The sequence below is a fragment of the Dermacentor albipictus genome, chromosome 2 (genome assembly GCF_038994185.2).
Source record: "Dermacentor albipictus isolate Rhodes 1998 colony chromosome 2, USDA_Dalb.pri_finalv2, whole genome shotgun sequence".
Classification (NCBI taxonomy): Eukaryota; Metazoa; Arthropoda; class Arachnida; order Ixodida; family Ixodidae; genus Dermacentor; species Dermacentor albipictus.
Genome location: NC_091822.1, coordinates 32,447,736 through 32,474,505, shown reverse-complemented (window position 1 = coordinate 32,474,505; position 26,770 = coordinate 32,447,736). Strand labels below are relative to the sequence as shown.

At 42.7% G+C, this 26,770-nt stretch overlaps 1 protein-coding gene across 1 annotated transcript in view; it reads left to right on the top strand.

Annotated features, from left to right (window-relative positions):
- Nucleotides 1-24,572, top strand: part of LOC135916589 (prominin-like protein) — a 189,800-nt gene extending 165,228 nt beyond the window's left edge. Inside the window, exons 19-21 of the mRNA XM_065450023.2 lie at nucleotides 13,411-13,533; nucleotides 19,892-19,951; nucleotides 23,034-24,572. Coding sequence (XP_065306095.2) covers nucleotides 13,411-13,533; nucleotides 19,892-19,951; nucleotides 23,034-24,069 — 1,219 coding nt within the window. The 3' untranslated portion in view covers nucleotides 24,070-24,572. The remainder of the gene's footprint in view (nucleotides 1-13,410; nucleotides 13,534-19,891; nucleotides 19,952-23,033) is intronic.
- The last annotated feature ends 2,198 nt before the right edge of the window (nucleotides 24,573-26,770 follow it).

Here is a 26,770-nt window from a genome sequence, read left to right as displayed (position 1 = left end):
CGTATTTCTTTATCACCCGCTTTCTGGGCTAGCAAGCGTTTTCTCGTCGTAAAAGTGTTGTTTTTTTGCAATGGGAAAGGCCGATTCACCAATGCAGAATAAATATTGTCTCTTCAGTGTCTCTGTACGCGCATCTTCCTCCGCACTCTATGCAGTTATAGCACGCCCAACTTGAGCATGTTGGCTGCACTGGAGTCCTCTGTTCGCACTAACTTATTATAGGAAGCACAACGAGCTGCCTAGTACTCCCATATAGCCGATATCAACGTACACTGAATTATATATATATTAATTATATATAATTAATATATATATATATATATATATATATATATATATATATATATATATATATATATATATAACACAGAGAGAGAGAGAGTACAGCGTTTCATGGTGAGCACACGCCAGCTGTTCCTTTTTCCACTGCACTGCATCCAGCCAGAACTCCCTGTAGCACATCACCTTCACCTTCCCAATTCACGTGCTGTTCTTTAGGCCGATGAAATAAGGAACACAATTCTGAGCCCAAGCATATCCACTCCTGTAAGCCCTACCGCATCCTGATGGACAAATTTTGTGCGCAATTAAAGTGTCAAAGGACTCTGAGAGCACTCAATAAAGGCTCACAGCCTTCAGTGTTGAAACAGAGGGTCAGTAGGTGAGACATAAAAGTGACCGAAAGTTCCCAGATTTTTACAAATAATTCAAAAGTAAATACTGCGCAACTGTCGTGAGCAAAATAGGGCACAAATTTGTGAACCTGTTTTCTAAGTTCTTCAAGTGTAACAGCCTAATGGTGTTCCTCTTCTATTAATCATATTGAAAACTGCAGCATTTAAATGTGTGAAATCTATGTGAAATATATGTGACATCTGCCAGACAACCTATCCATGCAACCTCTCCTAACACTACAACTGCTCCAGATGGAATGGTAGCCAACAACAGGTAGGATCAAAGCTCACCAAGAAACCACAGCCCCGAGCAAAACTACTTATATTGAACATGGAGTGCAGGTTATCACCTTAGCAGATGATGAATCAGCTTCCAGTGCTTGGCTGTCTCCTGTCAAGACCGTTTCTCTGGCTATATCCCAAATGTCGTCAACAGATGCGCCGTTACTATGTTCTCCAAAGTGACGCTCCAGGATCTGTAAATGATGCATGAAGTTATCGTTGAATCAAGTCTCATGTATTCCGCTTCGCCTATATACCCAGGTACTTATTTCCGATCAACATTTTAACTATAGGTATGCTGACCTATACGAGCAAAGAGCAATTTGTGGCCAACAATATGAAGGCACTCGCCAACGCATTCCAACTGCTGATTGGTGTGCTGACCTACAGAACACAAAACCTTAACGTAGGGCAACTTTGTCTACGATGAAAATTGTTGCATATTTGACATGAAATATATTTTTCCGAAACACAAAACATTCGTTCTGTGCTTCAAACATCGATACTATGCTCAGAGGCTCAAAATATTGCCACGTGCGCTTATTTCTGTTGGTGTCCGTTTCTATGTGCAACACCGTCTTCAACTCGTTTACAGCACGCGTGGGTAGCGCGTTCGAGATATGTTTGATAGAACAGTGGGCCCCCTTTGTCAGCCGATGTGCGCGCTGTGGGATGTTCATGTGCTAGTACATTTGGCGTCGGGGTTATTAATACCAGACTGGTGAGAATGCTGGCATTCTCCTTGCCGCCGATGCTCGAATCCACATGTCGTTTTCGCCGCTGCCGAATAGTGTTCGCCAGAAGTTTTGTTATGAGCACAATTTCACCCAAATAAAGTTTATTTACTTCTCCAGTCACCCAGTTCCTGTTCCTGTACGGAGAAAAACCGACACTTCAATGTCACCGTATAGCGACATATGAATACTCAAGCTTATATAACGCTAGGAATATTAACTTCAGACTGAAAAGCTCAAAATCAAACCCAAGTAACATCGACATAAGAGTGAAGTGTAATGCTACATGAATTTACACAGCGAGGTCGTAAGGCGGCAGCAGCTAATAATTCCAGTGTTGACCTCAGACAGAAGCTACACCTTACCGGCGCAAGAAAAAAAGCGTGATTTTCGGAGCCCGGCGCAGTGCACTAAATTGTCACTCTATGTGCAGTGCCTAGCGGTTGAAATTCGATACCCTGAGCGTATAGCTGCCGGCGGTTATTGCATCATCGCTGAACGGACAATGACTGTGGTATACCAGAACATCCAACAGTTACATAAGCACCCTTTAGTGATCTGAGTAGGAAGGCCACCTTCTCCCGCCTTAAGCCACCGTAGTCCACGCAATCAACTTTACACTGCCCCAATCCACCTTACATACATTAATACACCTTAATGCATGGTACTACATGTGAGTCCACATTAATGTACCCTAATTCATTTTAATCTAAGATAACCTACCTTCATGCCCACTTATCAACCTTGATCCACCTTAATCCACTTCCGCTTAATTCACTTTACTCCACCTTAAGTAACGCTACTCTAACTTGTTTTTTTTATTTTCACATGGAAATATTCAAAACGCTGGCGATCATTCTTCCTGCCACTTGTTGCGGATAACGCCGGCTTTTCTGCCTCATTATCATGATCATCATCAGGCAATATTTATGAATTTATACTGCAGGACGAAGGCCTCAACCGACAATCTCATATTACCTCGGTCCTGCATCAACCGGTTTCCTATTTGCGCCTGCAAATTTCCTCATTTCATCATCCAACCTAGTTTTCTGCCATCCTCAGCAGATTACGAATTGGCCTTCCTTGTGAAGTATTGGGCCACTACTTGCCTCATGACCCCTACAATTTTCTGCTTCATGGGACATATGCTTTCACTTTAAACGAGAGCTTTTTTGACGGATTGAGGCTTAATGAGGTTCGCAAGCAATTGCGTTTTGTTTATCGCGTTTCAATTACTGAGCACTGTACCCGCCGTGACCAATGTAACATTGTCGGAAATGAGCAGAAAACACATCGGCATGGGTATTAGAAGCTTTAGCTCTGGCCCGACTTCGACACCACCTATTCAGATACATTGAAGACACAAAAACACTTTTCTGTGATAACCACTTGTCCTATTTTAATGAAATTCGTTGAATTTGCGATAAAGACCTAATTACTGGTGACTGTAGGAAGCGGATTTTCAATTTAAGATCTGAGTATTGTAAGAAGATTTTTAAAAATTCGTAACATTGCAAAACCGAGAAACATGAAGTTGATAAATTTGTAGCTCTTCATCGAGCACAGATATCGTAGTTCCCTACACTGTGTCCCATAGATATCCAAACCAGACGAATATGAAATATTAATTTGTATCTTAAGGAAATTTATTACAGTGCTTACGAGGGGTTGACAAAAGTCCTATTGAAATAATAATGGCACAATTAAAGGCCCTGTATAATGCATAAATTTTGTTCGCTATAGATGTACTATTAGATGCAATTCACAGAATTGTGATATTCTTTTTAATTTCTACGAACTTCAGAGTTTCTTTTTAAGAAAATTCGCGATTTTGAACAATATTAATGAAAACGTTCATGGCATAAATCAAAAATTCAGTACGAACAGCCGCTAGATTTTAACTTTTTCGTTTAAACCCAACAAACCTGATCGAATTTAATGGAGCAACTGACGAGTCCGCGACGACTCCCACATTTATACATAGCGTGCTATGGCGACACGTGACCAATAGTTTAAGCAGAAAGACAATGTGAACAGAGATTTGGCCTGCCAGAATTCATAGGGCCATAGGTTCACTTTGTAACCGATCACGGGGCATGTAGACATTGCCGACTTCAGTGCGTCCAGCGTAGAGACTTGTATAGTGCACGACAGTTTAACCTGTAGGACGGTCACGACTACTAAACACCGCACCGAAGAGACATTGCTGCGCTTACGGAGGCAGCAGTCCGCGAAAGAGGCAGCATACGAAGCTAACGAACGCGGTACAGTTGTTTCACCATTGTTTCACTGTGGCGTTACTACATTTTTGGGCATTGTGCACATAAACAGAAATGGACAGCATTGAAACGTGCCTTCGCGACATCAATGATGACCAACACTAAGTTCTCAGTGTGCTAGCAGCAAGAGCAGGTGACACCGACATACTCGCAAACCACGGATTGATCACTTCATAAGGTGCAGTTTTGTTGTGCCCTCTGAAACCACATTTACCACAAACAACTGGAAGCACTGGTTCAAACTGCAGATTTAAGGATACTCATCTGTCAGCGGGCGCGTAGCCGTAGAACCAGGCACAAATTGCGTTGCAAATCCTTATGTATTCTCGGTGGGGTAGTTAACCAACGAGGACGAGTACATGGTCACCACTTCTGCGCAATAGAACAAAACAATGATAAATATTACGAGGAATGTCTTTATGACTGCACCAATGCTAGCTCGTTTCAAATGTTAATGAGAAAGCACAATACAGATAGCTTGCCCATCCTGTCCAAAGAATTTCGCAGATGCGTTAGGAAATAATAATACCGATAAGGCTGATCAAAATATTGTTCGGGACTCGTTGGCAAATCATAACACACATTTTTAGGGCACACTAGGAGACAAAAACACGCCAGAGAACCTTTGAAGTAGCTTTATTGCAAAAAACGGACAACACCCTTTATTTCAGGAGCTTGCTGTTTATTCGGCAAGAACAAAAAAACTAAGTTCTTGTCCACTAAGCATTTATAGAAAGCAAAACAACATTGTAGGTGATATTATAAAAAAAAACAATTCGAGAACGATTGCATCCAGTAAATTTAGAATATGCTAAATTTAGTTTAGGTGCTTTTTATTATAATACGTTGAAGTATGCTAGCTCGATTACACTGGCAAAGGACTGTGGGAAAGTACGGAAACGTTAGGCGTTTTGTCTGCAAAACATTTTTATATAGAAGTTTCACTCTAGGGCGTTTATTTACAGCGACCTAGTTTACAGCATATCGCATCTGTTTAGTTTCCTTCAATGTCAAGGTACACTGTGTGAAATACTCTGTTTATAGCGCTGGTCAAGCGCGTTGAGTATGATGTCCATCGCGCCTCAAGAGTGACCCATGATTGCGCATTGGAACTGTTGTCAGCTGATTCACGCGGAAAATGCTTGGTTGGTCATGTTCCGGCGATGCTATGTAGATGAATTATACCGGAGAAATTCTCTTACTCGGAATCCACTGCCGCGAATTTGATCAGGTTTGTTGCACTCTAAAAGAAAATAAATCTAGGGGCTGTAGGGATGTAGGGATGTAGGTTATTATTTTGATCGTCAACCTTTTCAATTTTTGAAAATTGCAAAATTGAAAAAGGGACCTGATTACGAATTTTAAATTTTGAAATTATGCAGTGATTATCATAATACACGCCTCATTTTCTTACGTCGACGCGCGCCAGCCTTTAATCAACTCTGTGGCATGCATCACTTTCTCCCAGAATTTGCCGCTCCTTGAAGGTTTTTGTGCTGTGGTTATTAATATGGGGGTGTGGCGCATTGTTACTCCGCCTAGGTCCACATATTCTATTCATGCTGCAGTATCGACTTCTGGGGCAAGCAGAATGCAAAAAAAAAGATGATCCACGTCATCCCGTGATGACCCTGAGTGGCGGCTTGTTCTTGAACCTGAGTGACAGGGCTTGATCCAGTTCACGCAAATACCCAACGTAGTGGCCGGATTGGTGCCCATCGCCGTAGCACAAGTGGCAATTCAATGCCCGCGTAATGTGGAGGTCAGTTGTGCTTTCGGATCCCTTTGGCGGCAAGGTACCTTTTCCTCCACTTTCATTTTCCATGTGTTTTCTTTCTTTTCTACATATCAATTCCAACCACAGCTAATGTCCCCTATGCTTTCCTTAGCTTCATTGGCTGTTGGCTTTATGTGGTTGTGATTAACAAAAATTGAGCCTCTTGGTTTCGCTTCTTCTCGTTCATGTCATTACACTTGCACTCAGTGAAAACCTAGAACATTAACAAAATATCCACCAACAAAACCGCACCGCCTTCGTGTTCCGAAACACAGTTCCTGAGAAACAGCAATATATATAGTTTGATCCAATTTGTTCCAGCATGCAAGTGATTTGGTAGTTCTTTTTGTACATTTTAAGAATGCAGCTTGTTTTTTTTTCGAACAGTATGTAAACACGCGTATACCTCAGTGGCAGCCCAGCGTACAATTTCCCACGCACAGGGAAACCATAGAACTGCTGACTTCTTCTAAAAAAACTGATTATGATTAAACAAATGTCACTTATTTACCTCATGATTCATTTCTAACTACAATGCTGCTGAACCTCAAATAAATACGACGTAACGGTTTTCCCTGCAGTTTTTTTTTTTCACTGCAACATGTCCCTTCTCTAATTACGCGCTTCTCCTCTAGTCTAAACAACACTCGTGCCTATCGTTTTGCACCCTTGCTACGTCTTTTACCACAGGCGTAATTCTAAATAACCATGCTCGCTTGATTCCACACTAATCCGCGGCTCCTCATAGTGGCAGGCATTCGTCATTTACCGAAAGTGTCGCACGTGTCCATGATTTAGGGATTGGCGCAGCCTTCTCTTAAGAATGCACCGATACGTTTTGTGAACGAAGCCCTCTTCGCATCGTCGATTAGATGGCATTGGTCATCAGTTTCTCGCCAGTTATTTTTGCAGAAAAATAAACGAAGCTTCTGGTGATGACAATTCAAGTATCAGTCTGTATTTTGGATGTCAAAATACCGCGAATGAGCCGATCCTTGCTCCCAATAATAAACTAAAACACTACATTAAACCTTATAACAAAATTTTACCTTCAGGACATCCTAAAGCAGACACAGGTCTCAATAAGATAACGATATATTTAGCGACCCGGTGAGTATCATTGGGTGCGCGCATATTCCTGGCTAATCATTCATAATAATGAGTATGTGCAACTTCGAAATATAGGTATAGCAGTTGCAACATTTGTTGTGCATAAACATGACCATTGCACGAGATAACACGTTTCACGGTAAAAAGAAAAAACCGTTGCAGGGACGAATCGTTGTTGTAGAGCACTTATTTACCCACTTCATTACAGCATCGCTTCACGTAGACCCTAACATGTGCGATAGATTGGCAGATTTTTTTTCTTTCCGGCTTGTGCTCGCATTTACGCGCCAATCATACAGCAAATCGAAGCCTTGCTAACTTGCTATACTTGCATTGTGCCATGTGTAGCTTAGCTTTTACTCGTTTTTGTCGTCTGATCGCTAGGCGGCAAAGTATTGCTTGCATCGTTGCAGACTTCGTTGCTGTCTCCTCGAACCTGTCTTTCTTCCCGTAAGCATCGGGATTGAAACACGAGTTAAGATGGCGGTTATCTGGCGAGGACGACAAAGCCGCTGTCAACGCAGAGATGTGCAATGCACCCATCGAAGAGAACTCATCTTTTCCGTGGCTTGAAATAAGCGAATGCCGTTTCCGGCAACACCTTCCAAGCTCTCCTTGAGTTGAAGATTCGTGCACTTGACGATGTATTCCTAAGTTGACGTCAACCTCAAACGCAGAAGTCGGAAATGTTTTACTTAACGCTTTCAGTGCTGCGTCTTTTGCGTCACTGGTATTACATTGGAGAATAATACTCAATATATTTTAAAGCCCGCGTAGTAATCCACCGATCACTTTACATATTATCCCAGTGCTGTGGCATACCAAAATTTTTATTGCCAGAAGTGACTTGTTGCTTCGGGAACTTTTGAAGCAGTATTCCTTGGACCATATTTCCTTCAGTAGATTTTGGTGTTCAAGTTGCGGTATTTATTTAGTTCATTGCCATTTATTGTTCCTTCTTCTTTATTGATTCGTTTGTTAAAGCACTCAACGTTCGCTGACAAATACTTCTCTGATACTGCGATTCTGCTTAGGTTTTTTTTTTCTTGTCTCTCTGGGCCGCCGAAGGAAGAGCTAAGCAAAGAGCACCAGGAACTTCTTTCTTTCACAAAATCCCTTCACAAGAACGTTGATGCAAAGCACAAAGAAGTTATGACGTCTCTAAACGCTGTCAAAGAAGCGCAGAATTCACTTGAGGGAAAAAATTGCGTCATCCACAAGAGGCTTTCTCTGGTAGAAGACGCTATGCGCTTGACTGGAGAAAACGCGAACTTGGGCGTGTCACCACAACTCGCAACTTTAACCGAACGTCTTGATAATCTTGAAGATCGGTCCCTCCGAGACAATATTATATTACATGGCATTGAAGACATTGTTACCGCAACATGGGCATAGTGTGAAGAAAAGGTTTGTGAAATCCTTAATATAGCGTTAAAGCTTAACCTGGGTACCGATGACGAACGCATATCTCGTGGTCACAGGCTGGGTAAATTCACACCGGGGAAGTGCCGGTGTGACAATCAAAGTTGCGTCTTCCAAATTACGCGAGGGCATTCTGGCTGCAAGAGCCAAACTGAAGGCTTGCGACGTGTCGGTTAATGAAGACTTCAGCAAGGCTGCAAGAAGTGTGCGCAAAATGCTTTTTGAATACGGAAAAGCTAGTAAGGAGCAAATCACGGTAAGTTACAACAAACTATACATACACAAAAAGTGCTTTGTCTACTCACGAGGAACCGATAGTATTTGTGAGACAGAATCTGGCAGTGTCGTAATTTCAAATGATTTCTCGTCCGCTTCTACGTCTGCAGGTCATGCCACTTCCTTGTCCTAGCACAACAAACGTTACGCCCCCAGTTCCACGAAACATATCCTTACTGCTTTCAAATGTGCGAAGCATAACAAATATTAGGGAGACTTTATCGGCTATCATTGATTCATGCACTGCTGACGTTGTGGCGCTTACAGAAACGTGGCTTTCTCCCGAAGTAGCGTGTAGTGAACTATTATTTGACTGTGATAAAAAATACATAATCTATCGATGTGATCGTCACGCCGGAAAAGGGGGACGTGTACTTATAGCAGTAGCCGATAACCTAGCTTTGCATATGAAACCCCTGAATTCTTCCTTAGAGCTTGCTTGTGCGAACATCCTTTCCGTCATCAAAGCGCTCTTTTTGTGTGTTTTACAGGCCACCCAACGCGACACCTGATTTTTGTGAATTATTGCATGACGTGTTGAACTCACTAGTTCTACAATTCCCGCGTGCTCCTTTGTTTCTGTTAGAGACTAACTTTCCCAAGATTGATTTTTCAGGTACCGACCCTACGAACACAGACGACCGTCTGTGTTCGTAGGGTCGTGTACGTGTTCGTGTGTTCTTAGAGTGAGCCTTACATCTGCTAACGTGTCGGATTTGATCCTGAACACGACACCAAACTTAGCGCACTCACTGATTTATTTTCTTGGTCTTAGCGACCATTGCTGCCTTGCATTTACCTTAAACGTCGACATTTCACCCGAACTACTATTACCAAGACAATAAGAAATTGCAAGAAAGGGAACTCTATAGCAATAAATAAGGAAGTGGAACAGTTCATCGATATTTATGTGTCTGGCTTTGATGACAGGTCAATCGAGCAGAATTAGAGCCTCTTTAGAGAGGAAGTTACTTCATTGACAGACAGCCACGTAGAACCACAAGTCATATCCAAGTGCATCCGCTTGCCCCACCCATAGTACAGGTTAGCCAACCGGAGATAATCTCGGTTTGACCTCCCTGTCTTTCCTTTACCTCTCTCTCTCTCTCTCTCTCTTCAAAAAGCAGTGAGCGCCATGGTTTACAACAAACTTAAAAAAGCTTCTCAATAAGAAAAACGCCTCTTCCGTTCTGCAAAGCTCGGCAGCAGTGCTTGTCGCTGGCACGCCTATCGCGAAGCTCTTTCCGCATATCGCTCTTCCATCAAGAACGCCAGGAGTGACTATGTCAACATTAGGCTTCCCTCTCTATTGCCTACTGGCCCATCCAACTTTTGAAAAAGCGTTAAACCAATGGAGGACACTGTAGTAACACTTACTGATTCCGATGGACGTGTACTGCTCAGCGAAGAATGCTGTTTCATTCTTAAAGGGACCCTGAAACGATTTTGACAATTTTCTACAAACGTACTGAGTCGTTAGAGTAAGTCCTTCTGATCATTAATTGAAACATCTAAGTGCTCCGCGTAAACCGTGTAATTTTTATAAGGATTTAAAAATGCACATCGCTGCCGACTGCAGCACACTGCTCGGCAGAATTTTAAGCCCCCCCTACCCATATGACGTCAGTGGGGCGAGCTATACGACTGGCTGACCAGGGTGCGTGATCGATAATTTTTCCAGCTTTATGATAAACAAATGATGTTCGTAATAATTGGAATATTAGTTAATTTGTTTTTATAAGAAGAAAGTAACATAAAGAGAGTGCACAAGAACAATTTTTCAGTACACTTAAGCACTTCCGGCACACAGCAAGTGTCGCCTGTTTGTGTTACAACGTTCGCCGTCTTTGACGAGAGCTCCGCAGTCAGTGTCGGTCTGCCTTACACGAGCGCTATGATTCGACTTTGTTGCGTTGTGGGCTGCAAACGTAGCGACTGGCAATATGTCAAGCTGCGACATCGTGTCCTTCTGAAAGCCAGTAGAAGTAGACGAGCTTACTGGCTGCAGCGCATTGTACAGCCGCTATCCGATGGGCGCCAGGATTTGCGCTATTGGGGCCGTCACTTTACACCGGAAGATTGCTAACGCAATAGCGTTTCGCGAGTCCGGTATTAGGGTAAACGCAAGCGCAAGGGGACAGGGCCTGGCCGTGTCCCCTTGCGTGTCGTTTGAGGTTATAAACAGAAGCGCAAAGGCGAATGGTCTGCACGGTGCAGCCACCTGTTGCCATAGAGCTCAACCACACACAGTAGCAGTAACAAAATGTATTCTTCTTTGCTGCTGGCGTAAATTTTTCGCAGGAGTGTAATCGTAAACACGTGGTTTTTGTAAAGGTTTAAAATGTTTTACACTTGGTTAGAGCAATATTAGCTCTTTCTTTGGCTGGTTAAGGTCTGCGCCGATGGGCGGCTGAACCGCGGAGACCGATCAGGTAGCTCATGTACGTCACGCTAAAGTTACTTCATCAGCTTGAGTCTATGCCTTCAACATTCAGTCGAAACGTTCTGCTAGTGAATGATTACCGGAATACGAGCCATGCTCGGGATTACGACAGAATGCTCGCAACGCACGCTGCTTCGATAGCTCTCACTTGGGGTTGACGGCCAAGCCGCTAGCGGAGTCGTTTTGCGCGGCCGGGGGCGGGCTCCAAAACAACCGGAGGTGGACGATGTGACGTTGCATCGTGACGCAGAACCAGTGAGGGCAGAGCTTAGCCCTGGTCGCTCGGGGAACGAGTAGAGGAGGAAACGCATGGCTAGGAAGGAGGGTAACTTGTAATTGCTTGTCGCTCCATTATTACGTAACGCTTCACTTAAATGGTGGTGCTAAGCTGTACCCTACGCGTCCACAAAATTTGTCCGAACTGTTTCAGGAGCCCTTCAACCACGTTTTTTCGCAATGTTTTTCTATTCACGAGTGATTTCGGTGCCGCAGCTATGCGACAGCAGCTTTTTCCAATGAATTTTCTCGAGATTGAATTTGAAGGAGTCATTAATTTAATCCGGAAACTTAGGCTGTCGTCTGCCTGCGGCACTGATGAGATGAACGCGACATTTCTGAAAAACACTGAAGTGTACTCTTTCATAATTTTGTCACACATTTTCATGCAGTCTTTCCAGTGCTCTACTTTGTTACCTGATTGGAAGGTGGGGAAGGTGATTCCCGTTTTTAAATCTGGTAAACAACACTCTGCCTTAAACTACCGACCAATTTCTTTAACAAGTATCCCCTGTAAAATGCTTAAGCATGTAATCTATTAAAACCTTATAACATGTCTTTAAACCAACTCATTCTTCAGCAGGTTCCAACACGGCTTTCGTAAGCACCACTCGTGCGAAACTCAGCTTCCGTCTTTCACGCAGGATGTCATCGTAGCGTTAGATAATAGAATTCCGGCTAATTGTATGTTTCAAGACTTCGCAAAAGCTTTTGATAAAGTGTCGCACCAACTATTACTACTGAAGCTCAGCACGCTGAACATCGACCCCAATATTCTCAAATGGTAGAATGCCTTCTGACTAACCGCACTCAGTACGTAACCGCTAATGATTGTTCTTCACATTCCTGTGCAGATAAATCTGGCATTCCACAAGGCTCAGTTTTAGGTCCTTTGCTCTTTTTAATATATATCAATGACCTTCCGCGTAACATCACGTCATCCATAAAACCGTTTGCAGACGACTGTGTCATGTACCGTAGAATAACTAAAGAAAATGACAACTACCTTCTTGAAGCTGACCTTAATCATGTCTCTGACTGGGTTAATACTTTGCTGATGACTCTTAATGTAAATAAATGTAAAAGTATGGCAATCTCGCGTTCTAACGCTTCTGAACCTTTTACGTACACCTCGAACGGAACTAAATTAGAGCAGGTTAGTACTCTCAAATATCTTGGTGTTTACATATCGAACGATTTATCATGGCACTCTCACATTAAGTACATTACTAACAATGCATGTCGTACTCTTGGTTACCTTCGCCGAAACTTTCGCCACGCGCCAGCACACCTTAAACTACAGCTATATCAAAAATTAATCCGTCCAAAGCTCGAGTACGCTTCAGCCGTTGGGATCTAGCTCAATCAACGCTAATTGACACCTTAGAATCGGTCCAGAACCATTCAGCTCGATTTATACTTGATAATTTCGCTCGTACTGCCAATGTCACCTTGATGAAATCCACTCTTAACCTTCCAGATCTGGTGATGAGAAGAACAATTTCACGCCTCTTGCTTTTTCATAAAATTTTCTTTCGTAATCAAGTACTTCGACAGGAACTCATCTCAGAACCTCCTTACTTTTATTCACGTGTTGACCATTCAAATAAAGTAGCCGTCCCTTTGTGCCGCACTAATCTCTTTTTACATTCTTTTCTTCCGAAGATAAGTAGAGAGTGGAATCACCCTCCCCCCTCCATCGCTGCCACTGAGGACCAAGCGTTGTTCAGGTCTGCAGTTACTGAACACTTACTGATGTAGCTGCAAACTGTAGTTTTTTCCTGTAAATTCCTTTTATTGTTTTGTTTGGTATTTGCATTGCACCCACCCTGAGGATATACTAATAAATAAATAAATAGATAAATAATAAACAGAACCCAATAACGTTAAGTTTTGTTTGGTTATGTTCTTCGTGAAACTTATCGTCAATTTAGTGTTACACATAAATAGGTTAGGATTTTCGCTTGCTCTCAAGATATACTGAATTGTCCTGTTTAAGAATATGACACCATGTTCTAAGTATGATCTCTAGGGTCGAGCACATTAGCGCATTCCGTGTTGTGTTTTCCACGCGTAGTACCTGGCACCGCGCATTTACATTGAGTGATATTTAATTCTCTATGCATGTTCGATGAAGAAGTCCGGATGTATTTTCAAAGCCCACCTACAGCACGTCCATGGAATCCGTGGCAACGAAGCCTAGCAAGAAGAAACGGAAGCCAAAGAAGGCACCACCTTCATCGAGTTCGTCAAGCTGCAGGTATATATTTAATCTATACTTTCGCACTGAAGTTTTCGCCGTAGCATAAATCTATGCTGACACGTGTTATCGAATTGTCGTAAGCCAAGACCTAAACTTTAGAACGCTTAGAGGTAGTACCGGCAAGTGATAGACTGTCCTAAATAGCATACATGAAATGTGTTTATTAGGACTAGTTTTTGTTTCGGACCTCACGAGGTAGACGCATCATGGCGTCACCTTTCACTGGTTCACTCAATAGCTGTGACCGCTGCATCTAACGCACGCGAGTGCAGTCAGAATTGAATTCTGAAGTTTTACTTGTCAAAACCACGATCTGATTACGAAGCACGCCGTTGTGTGGGACTCCGAAATAATTTTGACCACCAGGTGATCTTTAACGTGCCCCAATTCACGGGACAAGGACGTTTTTGCATTGCGCGCGTATAGAGATGCGGCCACCGAGGCTGGGATTCGATCCTGCAAGTTCGTGCTTAGCAGCGCAATATCATAGCCACCATAGCCGGCAGAAAGGACCTACTTACCCTTATTTACCCTGTTTGTGTGTGTGCGTGTGTGCGTGTGTGTGTGTGTGTGTGTGTGTGTGTGTGTGTGTGTTGTGTGTGTGTGCGTGCGTGCGTGTGTGTGTGTGTGTGTGTGTGTGCGTGCAGGTGGACGGGCGAGCGGGCGGACGGGCCACCTTACCATCACTGTCAGTCTATCTCATTTTCAATGCACAGTGAAGACTTTCCAAGCGATCTCCAACCAACCAGGTCTTTTACCAGATGACACTAACTCTTGCCTGCAATGCTCTCAATTTCATCGCACCAACCACTTTTCTGCGGTCCTCCACTGCGCATCCTTTGGCATTTGTTCTGTCAGTCTAATCGTTCATTTGGTATGTGCAATACGCATTGCACGTGCGTTCAAACTTCATTTCTTTCCAATAATCTACACAAAAACTGTGGAGTGAACCCCATTCGATCTCTAATCAACACCGCTGTCTTTCTCTCCCTTAAGTTTATGCTGATCATGTTTTGTGAACTCCATCGCTGCGTGGTCTCTAACTTCTTCTCAAGCTTTTCTGTTAACCGCCAATTTTCTGATTGTCATACCAATAGAATGTTTGCACACTTTTCACTTCAGGAATAGCGGGAAGCTCCCGGTAATGACTTCAGAATGCCTACAGCGTGTCTCACAGCCCTTTTTTGTTCTGTAATTTTGCCTCTTATGACCGGAGTCACTTGTAAAAAAAATTCGAATAGACAAACGCACTGTCGCAAAGATTCCAGGAGTTCTTGTTTTCTTGTGAATCTATTTCAGTTGTACTCTTGCAAGTTGTACGCTAAGGTTCTCAATGATCTGTTGAAAGTAATCTCCATAGTTGCTTAACCGGGTGATTTCGTCTGCAAAATGCAGGTTGCTGAGATATTTGGCCTTAACCCGTACTTATAATTTTTATCAGCGTAATAGCTGGAATGTTTGTACGCACGCAGTTATTAGTATTGGAGAGACTGTCTCCTTTTCTGACATTTACGTAATCGAAGTTGTCCGCGTTTTCTGTCACAAATTAATGTAGCAGAAAAACTTTTAGGTAAGTATTAGTATAGTCAGGTACGCTTCTTTACTCCTGCGCTAGGCCATGCCTCCATGACTGATTCTACTTACACTGAATTAACCGCATTTTCGCAATGAGCGCCATATAAAGAGTTTCCATGCTTTTCAGAAATTCGTATATCACATTATACAGAGCATGGATGTGCTTCATTTTGAACATCTCTTGCTAAAGCTAGAATGTTATTTGGTTTGATTGAAGCGTTGCCCTGATCCTATTACAAAAAAATACTTTGGTGAATATTTTTTTACATCACAAAAGATGAGCGAATGCGTCTATAATTATTTTCCTTAGCGTCTTCGTTGTTATTAACTAGTATGATGTTGACAATTTTTCACGTGTCTGGGTGCATTGGCAGTCTTGACGTATCGCCTTTAAAGGGTCACAATATTTTGTAAAATATAATGTCCCCTGACTTCTTTACCAAATGAATTGCTATCAAATAAATTGGGGTTCAACCTTCTCCTGACACATTTCCCCTTGACATGAGTTGCGAAGCCATTCTAGCGTCATCACTAGGTATACGTGGAACCTTAGTTTTCTGTTCATTGCCACGTCCAAAACGCTTACGAAGCTGTTGTTGATAACCTATTGTAGTCCTCTGTTTCCTTTATTATAGCATCAAAATTGCTAAAAACATTGGCCCGTGTGTCTTTCACTACACGCATCATCTTCTTATCCTATGCGTAGTTTCCTTTTACTTTTGGGTATCACCCATACAAAAGAAATACTTGGCAAATGGTGAGTGTCATAATACTAGTGCAATATTGTGTAGTAGTTTATAAAACTTCGAGAATATATTATTATACCTTTAAACAAACGCCAAATTTCATAGCACCTACTTTCTCATGCGCAACATTAATTTGCATGGAATTCATTGTGCTTGAAGTCATAAAGACACAAACAAAATATTTAGAAAGCGTAGAAAGAGAACACGCTTATAGACACAGAAAAGGACACGCACACACGCATAGCTGTCCACCTTGGTAGATGAAATTTTGATAGTGAATTACTTATGCGTGCCGTGTTTTAAGGCATCTTACGGACCATGCATTTGTGGCAAAATCGTAATAGTAATGCGAGGTTCGAACAAGTGTTCTCTTCGACGATGGCTACAGGGATACCTCAAAACTGTGCTGTTGTGCAGAAAGGAAACAAGCAGTAACCTGTTGTGTGGTCGAATTTGTCTCCGGGCCGTAAGTGTGAAATTCTGCACGATTAGGCCTACGTTTGAATCAATTCGAGGGTGTCCCCCTGGCGGCGAGTCTCACAGCTACCCGGAGCGCGGAAGATTTGGCGAAAGTGCGAATCAATCTTTTCGCCTCTCCTTATCACACGAGCCACTGCCCAGGCTGTAAAACTGCTCTCTAAGGTCAGCCGAAACCGGTTTGGTGTTGGGATTTGTTTTTAAAGAATGGCAAATATACAGACGTGTCTTAATTTGGATGTGCTACAAAAGGAGGCTCCAAAAACAACTGCTATGCGGGAAACCCTATCGTTGGTGAATTGATTGCAAGGCAGATGAGTCCCTACATCTTCAACAGGCGAGCAGGGCATAACAACTCGTAACGGGCCTAAATTGTGACAGAAATCACAACTGAGATGCGAGCGGCACTAACGCAACAACTCAACAAAATATATAAATGCATGGCCGAAAATAAGGAAATGGGTAACTAAAATAAACATAGTGTCATTTCGTACTGGAGGAAGCTTCATTGTATATATACAAACAGAGAATTTCAAAAACAAGTACATTTATTGTACACATTTCTCAAAAAGTACAATATGTATATATGGAAAACAATATTGTTATTTGGAAAACTGAGGCAACAGCAGTGTGGCAAAATAACCATATAGAAAATTCAGTGCACAAATTCATATTATTTTTTAACCTTAATATAACTCAATATCGGGGACGGTACGCTGGGGAAGTGATAGGTAACGAGCTGCAATGTTTAATATTCATGAAACACAGTGACCATTGAATGCGCACAATGTGTTGATTCGGAGCGGTGCTGACAGTAGCGCTGCTTCGGAGAGCAAGTGTGCCCCTGTGTGGCATACTTCATTTTGTGGCTTTTACTTGAAAAACTTCAAAATAGCCAATCTTGGAATCGTGCGTGGCGAGCAACAAGTCAGTGTTTCGGTGTGGGATCTGAAAACTTCTTGTAGATATATTAAACATAAATAACCTAATTCAAATGTTTAATTTTAACAAAGTAATTATTCGAGCGAAAGACAGAATAGCTTTTGTAGTGTTTTGCTAGTATTTTTCTATCTATCTATCTATCTATCTATCTATCTATCTATCTATCTATCTATCTATCTATCTATCTATCTATCTATCTATCTATCTATCTATCTATCTATCTATCTATCTATCTATCTATCTATCTATCTATCTATCTATCTATCTATCCGTCCGTCCGTCCGTCAGTCCATACGCCCGTCTATCATTGAGTATGTATTATCCATATCACAATTTTCTTCCTGTCAGTTTTTTTTCTCATATTAACGCCTTCTGCAACTTCGACCGATTTTCTGCAACAATTACACAAACGTGTTATTCAGCGATTCCAGCGTACGTCCGGGTCAGATAAGCCAGCCAATGAATAGCGCCTATGGTCCTCATAACAATGGCAAAAAATACGTTTACAATGATGCTATGATCACGACCAGATGCGGAGGAGAAGGTCAGCTAACCGCAGGGGTTGCTCAGTGCCTAAGGTGTTCGGCTGCAGAGCCCGAGATCGCGGGATCCGAATCCGGACCACGGCGGCCGCATTTCGATGGAGCCGAAATGCGAAAACACCCGTGTACCTAGATTTAGATGCACGTTGTAGAACCGCAGGTGGTCGACATTTTCGGACTCCTCCACCACGGCGTGCCTCATAATCGGAAAGTGGTTTTGGCACGTGAAACCCCATAATATAATTTTAATTAGAACGTCCGCTCTTGTACATGCGCTGCTATCGTCCTTGCAAGTGCTCAGCATGTATTCCGTAAGATAACGGATCGCCATAGCAAAGTACATACGAATGTAATCTTTGAGGCGTGAAGGACACTACGTGGGCATAGCTACAGATGCTAGGAATAATGAGAAGAGCAGTGGCAGATTACTAAACATCGCGTAGTGAAACTTAGGGGCACACCTATATATGGGTATTAAGGCGCCAAAAAAAAAGGGGTCATGAAGATAAACACTTGAACAAGATGGCGTTCGTCCTGTTTACGCGTTTATCTTCGTTTTCGGTCTTTCGCGTCCTAATTCTTGTAATAGTACCTCTGACCAATTAGCTCAAAGAAAATTTAGGGGTACCATGTTGTTTCAACAGAACGTTAAAACCCATGGCTCATAGTCAGGCTCATCGGTTCAAAACTTTGTGAAAATAACGCCTTGGTTTGGGGGGGGGGGGGTAGTTATTTTCTCAGGGCACCGAAGACAATTTTAAATTTCTACAAATAGTTATTCGTTCTGTACAGTAGCCTATGGGCACATGAAACGTTCGCAGCTTGCGAATTGCTCCTTGTATCACCACAAAGGTTCGCAGCAATAAAACGTCTCGAGGCAGCACCAGGTTGCAAAAATTTTTAAGATGTAGACGCGTTCACGGTGTTATAGAACTATGTTAAAATGCACTCGGAGCAGCTAAAACAGCGAGTCGAGTACATTGAGTAGATTTGATAACTGTTGCGGAAAGCGAACGGCTAACATGTTTTCTTCGGTGTTTCTCCAACTAAAATGGGCAGCCTCTGTGCGAAACATAAAAAAAGCAGAAATTCCATTTGAAAGTCACTATGTGTTGTGGGAAGGTAAGTGCAGAAAACTAGGTGGGGTGATGAACTTAGGAAATTTGCAAGTGCAAATTGGAATCAGCTAACGTAACGCCGGGGTAATTGGGGTTCGCGGAGAGAGACCTTCGTCAAGCAGTGGATATATATATATATATATATATATATATATATATATATATATATATATATATATATATATATATATATATATATCATAATGATGAGGAGGAGGAGCATGACAGGAGGAGGAGGAGGACGACGACGACTACGACATGTTAATTTGATAAGTAAGTAGTCGGTCAGTCAACCAATATAAACTGGTCCTACTACAATGTGGCCGCTATGTCAGCGGCATGCTCAGTCGTTGAGAGGAGGGTACCCTATTGCTGCGAATACGAAATTGTTACAAGAACCGGTAAACGGTTTTGGCCGGGAGAGCGGCTCGAGCCTCTAAAACCGAGTACCTAATGGGCGCCGCTGACGTTCTGTTTGTGGGCGATCTGCTTCGCTGGAACATGTACCAGCATGCCGCGCTTTTTATGCCTCATGGTAAATTCACGAACACACTTGTAAAGTAAGCCTTGGCGGGGACGAAAACACTTACGCTTAACAATATATGGGATGCGCTTACAGAGGAATGCACTTCGCATGCAATATGCACCACTTAATGTCTTGACAGCACTGTATAAACCCGTAAACATCGTTCGGCCTATGCGACAATCATAGAGTCTACTCAATTCGCGAAGAAATTCAAATGAGCGTGCCCAATATATCGGTGGTTTTTTTGTACAATGTACTACTATAGATTGATTTACAGGACAAATACGTTTTAAGACCGTCCTCTCTGCAACACATCAAAATATGTTATTGTCATGATGGTTATATAACTTTCCCATCTATGATCGAACGGTCAAAAATTGTTGTCGTCGGTGAATACAGTCAAGTCTTTTTGTGCATCTTTCATCGCAGCTGCGTGTACACCGATACGCCAACGCCAGAACCGGGACCAGCAGCAAGGAAGAAAAGATTGTAAGCATTCCGTACGGCGAAAAGCAGCTCATTTGGAGTGTTTGCGACACAGGTTTACTTTATGTTCCTCTATCTTGTTAATAATAGACAAATATTTATTTATTTATTTATTTATCTATTTATTTATTTATTTATTTATTTATTTATTTATTTATTTATAACCTTTTAAATTTATTATAGTGTCAGGGACATCAGCATTAAAGAGGGAAGCGGGGGAAAACTTCCACATAAAATGCGCACAAAACTTGTTGTCAATAACAAACCAAATACTAATATTCACAATTTTAGCCAATCATATATCGGGCATCTAATTCACAGTTCTAACAGCTCTATTTTATAAATATTAAGATAAATACAGTGCTAAATAATCTTGGCACCTAATTGTTTGTATGTTATAAATAGAAAAAGAAGAGATTCAGACAATGCTCACGAAAGCATGACAAAGACATGAAACCGTAGCCGGGAAGTTCACAAGGATGGCTTGGTGGGCTAGTTGGTATAAACCATCTTATAGGGCTAACAGCGCACACGGGGGCTGAGTGAGCAACAGCAGAACACAGCGCTAAACTGTGCCCGCTGTTAACCCTAAGATACGTAGCCAGGACTAGCTTCGCTAAATAAATTTTCAAGACCTGACTTGTACGCAACGTAAATCTGTCAGAAAATCAGCGTAATGTAACCTATTGCTGAACGACGAATATATTGACCGCTAACACATGTCTGCAACATGCATATGCATGCACAGTCATCGAGCGATCGCCTAGTCAATGCGCAGGAGGAAAAAATACCTTTAGTTGTCGCGCATATACTCTAATTGGTAATAACGTTGAAAAATTAACATTTCAAGACGAAGTTTGCAATGAGAAACTCTCGCATTAGTTTATTTTAGTCTAAACGAACGAGAAGTAACAAAAAAACTACATTCAAAGCGCTAGAGAATAATGAGTTAGGGAAAGCCAACCAGCAATTTGCTGTTTTCAGATGGCTGACGTCCTCTTCAGCAAGAATATAGATCACCTGCAGCAAATGCTTCGTGTTTTGAACAGGCAGTGGACGGGAAGGATTAAAAATAACTACGAGAGAAGCAATAGCACTGTTAGCCCTTTCTGGTTCCTTTTTATTACTTGAGTGTTGAATTTATAAATCAAGCATTTCAGTCGCAAAACACAACCAAAAACATAAACATTCTCAGCTTAGTTTTCGGCTGCACAGCAAAAATGTGCTCAGGAATGGAATGCACATTGTGGCCCTGGACGTGGCGTGTAGTTGTTTGCATATCTTGTGGATCATATCGGGGTAAGGTACGACCACAACATATAATATTTTGTTATTTGCGTGTATATATATATATATATATATATATATATATATATATAGAGAGAGAGAGAGAGAGAGAGAGAGAGAGAGAGAGCGGTGTGTGCTATGCATGCGCTTAGGATACGGCTTAGATGCCTAATCTGATCCTCATGTGACGCGAACATATGCAAGATATTTTGGAGAACATTGCTTGTCACTGGCACCAGCTTAGCAACTTTTGCAATTAGACATGCTTACGCTCAGATAATTAAATGTTACTTTGGGGCCCTATAACGTAAACCCATTCCAATATTTTTTTATTCCAATCTCCTGACGTCAAATTTGCGTAACTGCCAACGCAAGCACCGGGCGGTCACCCGCAGGGTCGCCTGAACAGACCAATCAAACGCTCGCCTCGTTCATAGGAGGTCATTATTGTTTGCTTGAAAAATGACTAGCACTAGCACTAGCACTACTAGCACTAAAGGTGGGTACTGCCTACACTGAGCGGCTTGTCTTATCGAAATGGCTCACAAGAGGCGAGGAGCATGCTCAAGTGGAGAGGGATTCAATGGGGCCGAGCCACTGCACTGAAAGTCGATAACCGGTCAGCGTCTGCGATTGGTCCGCTTTTCCTTACTTAGCTTGCGGTGGCTCGTCGAAAATCGCGGCGGCATGCAACGGAAACTTAAGAATGACGCTGAAACGGATCCTCAGCCAAGAGTTGGCAGAACGAAGTCGTAAATGAGCCGAAAGAGCTCGAAAACGTTACACGGCCACGCGAAAAGTTTTACTAAACTTAATAAAACCCATGCTCTCCAGCAGGTGCGAGCTCCCAGTGCCTGAGCGATCAGCGCTAGCCACGTTTTATTCCTTTCGGAACGGGGCAGCCTGCGGCAATTCCGAAAAAAAAAAGAGTTTTGTTCGGCATATTAATGCATCTTTAATGCGTACACGTTACTTTGACGCGGTGAGCTTTTGCGTTTCTGTGACGTCGCGTGACAGGCAGGAGAAGTGGGTGCAGCCTGAAAGCTTTTGACCAATAGCCGGGGGCTAATGACGAAAAGGCGTCGAATCAGAAATAACTATTTTTCTTTTTTCGGTAAAGTCTTGCATAATCAGTCCGTACACGTCATATCAGATGGGGAGGTATCGCTGTTTCCATCACGTTGCTTCACAGACAGGTGAAGATGGGGGGGGGACGTTGGCCCCAAAATGTTTTTGACCAATCGCGGAGGGCTGATTACAGAATTGGAATACAAAAATTTGGAATAGTTTTACGTTATAGCTCCCTTGGTGTTTGTATTTCTCCGTATCAGATAATTGTTGCAGAGTGTTGGGAATCCTGAAGAATTCGTTGTATCAGAAAGGCTTGAGAAGCATGGCGATAAGAAGAAAAAATCCTTGTTTTAATAATTTCTCCATGCAGCGTGGAGTAAGGTTTGCTTAAATTCCAACAAACTCACAGCGGGGAAGTTCAGCTGCGGCACATTTGGCAGGAATGGTACTGTTCTATTTGCAGTAATATCCTTTTACGCTTACGTGTACCCAGCTTATATCTCCAGAGAAAGGAATGGAATTATTGATCGTTCTTGAAACAGAAGAACAACTCGTTCTCCTATTGTCACCTGGCTTTGTCACCATACATAACCATGCAACATGTAAACGCGTCACAACAAACGTTATTCGTAATTTCAAGGAAAGGGTGGAGCGAGGGAAACTGTTTCGGCGATATTTAGGGCGTGTGTAGACATTGAACTAAATGTTCAACCATTTTCTTTTGCAGTATTGATTACTACGATTGTTCGCCAGACGACGACGATTTCAATATATATATCAAAATAATGAAGGCGCACGGACACGAAGAGAAACCAGAGTCCAAAATCAAAGACCAAGCAAAACCAGAGATTGAAGTAAGTTCCAGTGGAGATATCTTCATCCGGTACGATGACGGGATCAATGTAGAGGCTAAGAAAAGCCCGAAAGGCGAAAGAGAAGAGGACAAACAAAAAGAGAAGGAAGAGCGTAAAGGGAAATCTGGCACCAATGAAACGCAAATAGGCATGCACGAAGATGACCACCTTGATAAGACAAAAGCCATGACCAAGAAGGAAGCCTCCGCAGCAGCTGGAAAAAGAGGAAACGGACGGGGTGAACGTTCCCAGAAAAAAGAACTATCGCGAAAATTAAGCTCAGCTGCCCACGGAGAGAAAATGCCCGGGCTTGACGGGAAGAAAGCGAAGGAAACGAAGGGCGAAAGTTCACCGAAAATGGAAGAGGACGCCCGGCAGTCGAGCTTAGACACGCACGCCGAAAGGGGCGTGAAAGGAAGGAAGGGCGGCCAGCTGAAGAAGGCGAAGCGAAGCTTGTCTTTAGGTGGTCACGAAAGCAAAGAAAGTCATTTGGATGGAAAAAAGGGAAAGGACAATGCGGCAGCTGCGCCTAAAGACAAGAAGCACACAGATCTAAAGGAATGGGGTGAAGGGGAAGACTCGATCCAGTCCAAGCATAAGGACAAAGGAGAAAAGAAGGGAAATGCGGAAGAAAAAGGAGAAGGGACGAAGCAGAAGCAAGGTGGTTCCCGTCGTAAAAAGTCAACCACCGATGTGCGAGCGCTCCTCTACGAGCCTCCACAAAGCGGAGTTGCAAGAGCTCTCCGCGCCATATCCCAGAGGGCGCTGCCACGTGACCTGGGATCCAGTGTGCTTAACAGCATCACCAACAGTAGCGTGAACCTGGCCAGAAGTCTCTTCAGCCGCTACCAGAACGTGCGAGGTGACTCTGAGGAGGAAGACCAATCACCAGAGCCGTTTTCGCCTTGACCCTCGTGGCCAATGTGCGCCAGTGTGCTAAAGGACATGCGACCGGCGCCACGAGGAGATATATTACAAAACATATTAACATCTTGGACAAACAAAACATCTTGGACTTTTCTTTGTTGCTTCGGATATGCGTAATATATGAAAAACGGACTACCTTTTGCGCCTTATGATCAACCCAGCTACCGTAGACCAGGTCACCGAGTGTGTTTTTTTTTTTCTGAAAGACAAAGTACTATATTAAGGCGAAAAGATGTCAACGTATTTCTTGAACTTGTTTACTTCTGTCTTCAATAGTCTCATGCTATTTCATTGTGTCAAAACTATTAGTCCCTTAAAGACCAGCAGGTTCATAAACTCTAGATCCCATTCGTTATATTCGTAGTTTATACGGCCATCATCGTACCACCAGTTTGCGATACTTCTTACTGTTGCTGCATGAAATGGCAATAACATAACGGAACATCAGTTCATCACTCGCAATAAATACCTCGTTCGGTCTATAACTTTACGGTGTAACCGTCCCTGAGCAAAGTGGTGGCAACAGATGACTTATAAATGGAATGGATATGAAAGAACCCCTACCTTATTGTTATGCAATGGTCTTGTTATTACTTTTGCATCACATTGTTTTGTATGCTGATAATTGCGATGTAGCTATGAAATGGAGTGCTCTACACGAAATGGTGCGGTCATTTGAAAAGGAGCGACTTTTATTTCTTCATGATTGGTTAATTGTTGCTTTTTTCGCCTTGTGGTTAAATGTTCATGAATCCTGCTTGAGAAACTGCCACGCATGCGGCAGCTTTTCTGAAGCCCACTACGGTACGCAATGGTAAAACAGAATCCACCTTACAAACAGTGGCAACAGCAGTTGTATCCCAACGATTACCGACAGCATATGAACAGTAAGAAATCTGAGCGTTCGATTCTAAAGCTATAAACATTACTGTCATCCTTCGTGCCTTAAAGAAGAAGCTTGCCTAGGCAGTGCGTCTGTAAAACTCCATACACACGGCACACTTTCAATCGCGATCTATTCTGATGGGAGTCTCTATCACAGTTGGCTCGCTTGCGCCACTCGCCCCAAAGAGTTGATACCGGTCGTGCTCATTGGCGATCTTAAGTGTGACAGCGTTATAGGTACCGTCCATAAATTTTGTGGTTCGAATAAAACAGCCCAAAAAAAACGTTACTAATGTACTCTTCATTTCAATAACCTATTATAATTACTGTGTCCGCATGTGCGCGCACAAGCAGCGCTGCCAGAGCAAAGCATGGGCATACATTGTGAGCAAGTGACTGAGAATTGTTAAAGGAAAATGCTAACTAAAATAATTCTTAATGTTGCTCTATACTGGCTGCATAAGAATGTTTTTCCGAGCGTGAATGACTCCCAAATAGCCGCGGCACTTGCAGCGCCAGTCAAACAACATTACCTTTATTAGTGTCGAGCTACGTCGCATATGCATTTCTTTAAGGGTTTGGCCAAATTTACGTGAGGCGCCCTGTGTATGAAATGCACATATTTTATATACATTATTTTATATTTCATCTGAAAGTTAGAGATTAAGAATAACTAAATATAAAACCTAAGGTGAGAACAAATTACGCATTTCAGTGCTTTCTGCACCAAATGTACAGCGTTCTAAATAACAAATGTAATAAGGGAGAATTCCTACAGTGATCATCGCTACCATCATTCTCAAGCTTTTTTCAATTTCACTGTATGGCACGCACTTACCACTTAACGTACTTAACGTAACGTAAGTGCACTTAACGCACTTATCTTGTGCGTAAGTGCACCAGGACTTCCGATTTTTTCTGTATGTGCAGTAAACATATGTTTTGAGGAAACATTTGTTCCCGTGACTGACGATGAAACTCTGATGAAACTTTTTGATGCGAAAGCGTCAAAAGGCCCATTGCACGAAAAAGCCAGCATTTTTTGTTAAAGCAGTGACACGGCACCTGATCACATTACCATTGGATTCGACGCCAGGTCATGAGCTGCACCTCGACGGAGCAGAGTGGGCTAAAGGAAGCACTTGCTGAAGCAATAGCGCGCCAGCTGTTGCATGATGGGAGAGGGCATGCCGCGACGGCACGTCACCCTCACTCTTGGCATGAGCGCTCCTTGACGGAGCGCAGCTAACGCCTCCTAGATAACAGGCCTGCGAACGCTGCTTTATGACGTCATGTGTATACTTGAAGCAAAATTTCTATCGTGCGCTATCTCAACTGAAAGCTTCAGGTCAGTGCTCCCAAGGAATATTTGTGCAGATGGTATTGTTAGCACTATTGCGATTCCTGATGTCTACGGGAATACCCGATAGATTTTACGAATGCCTCTGCTTATAGCTCCTTAATATACGTGGTTTGTTTGTGCTCGTAGCTCTCTCTCTCGCTCTCCCCTCCTTCCAATCTCTTTCTCGTTTTATCTCCCTAGTCCTTCCCCTATGCAAGGTAGCCAACCTGAACTACCTTTGTTTAACCTCCCCGCCTTTCTTTGTATTCCTTCTATCTACACTTTCAAGCTCGACAGGAAGAAAGCGGTGACGTCAAAATCAGCACGGCTTAGTCGGGAGCATCCCATTAAATTCAATCGCAGTCGGGCAAGGAAGCATGGACTAATGGATGGAAGTGCACGGGCGTTATGTTGTCTAGGAGGCGTTGGTAGAACGGGCGAAAGCGAACACCTACT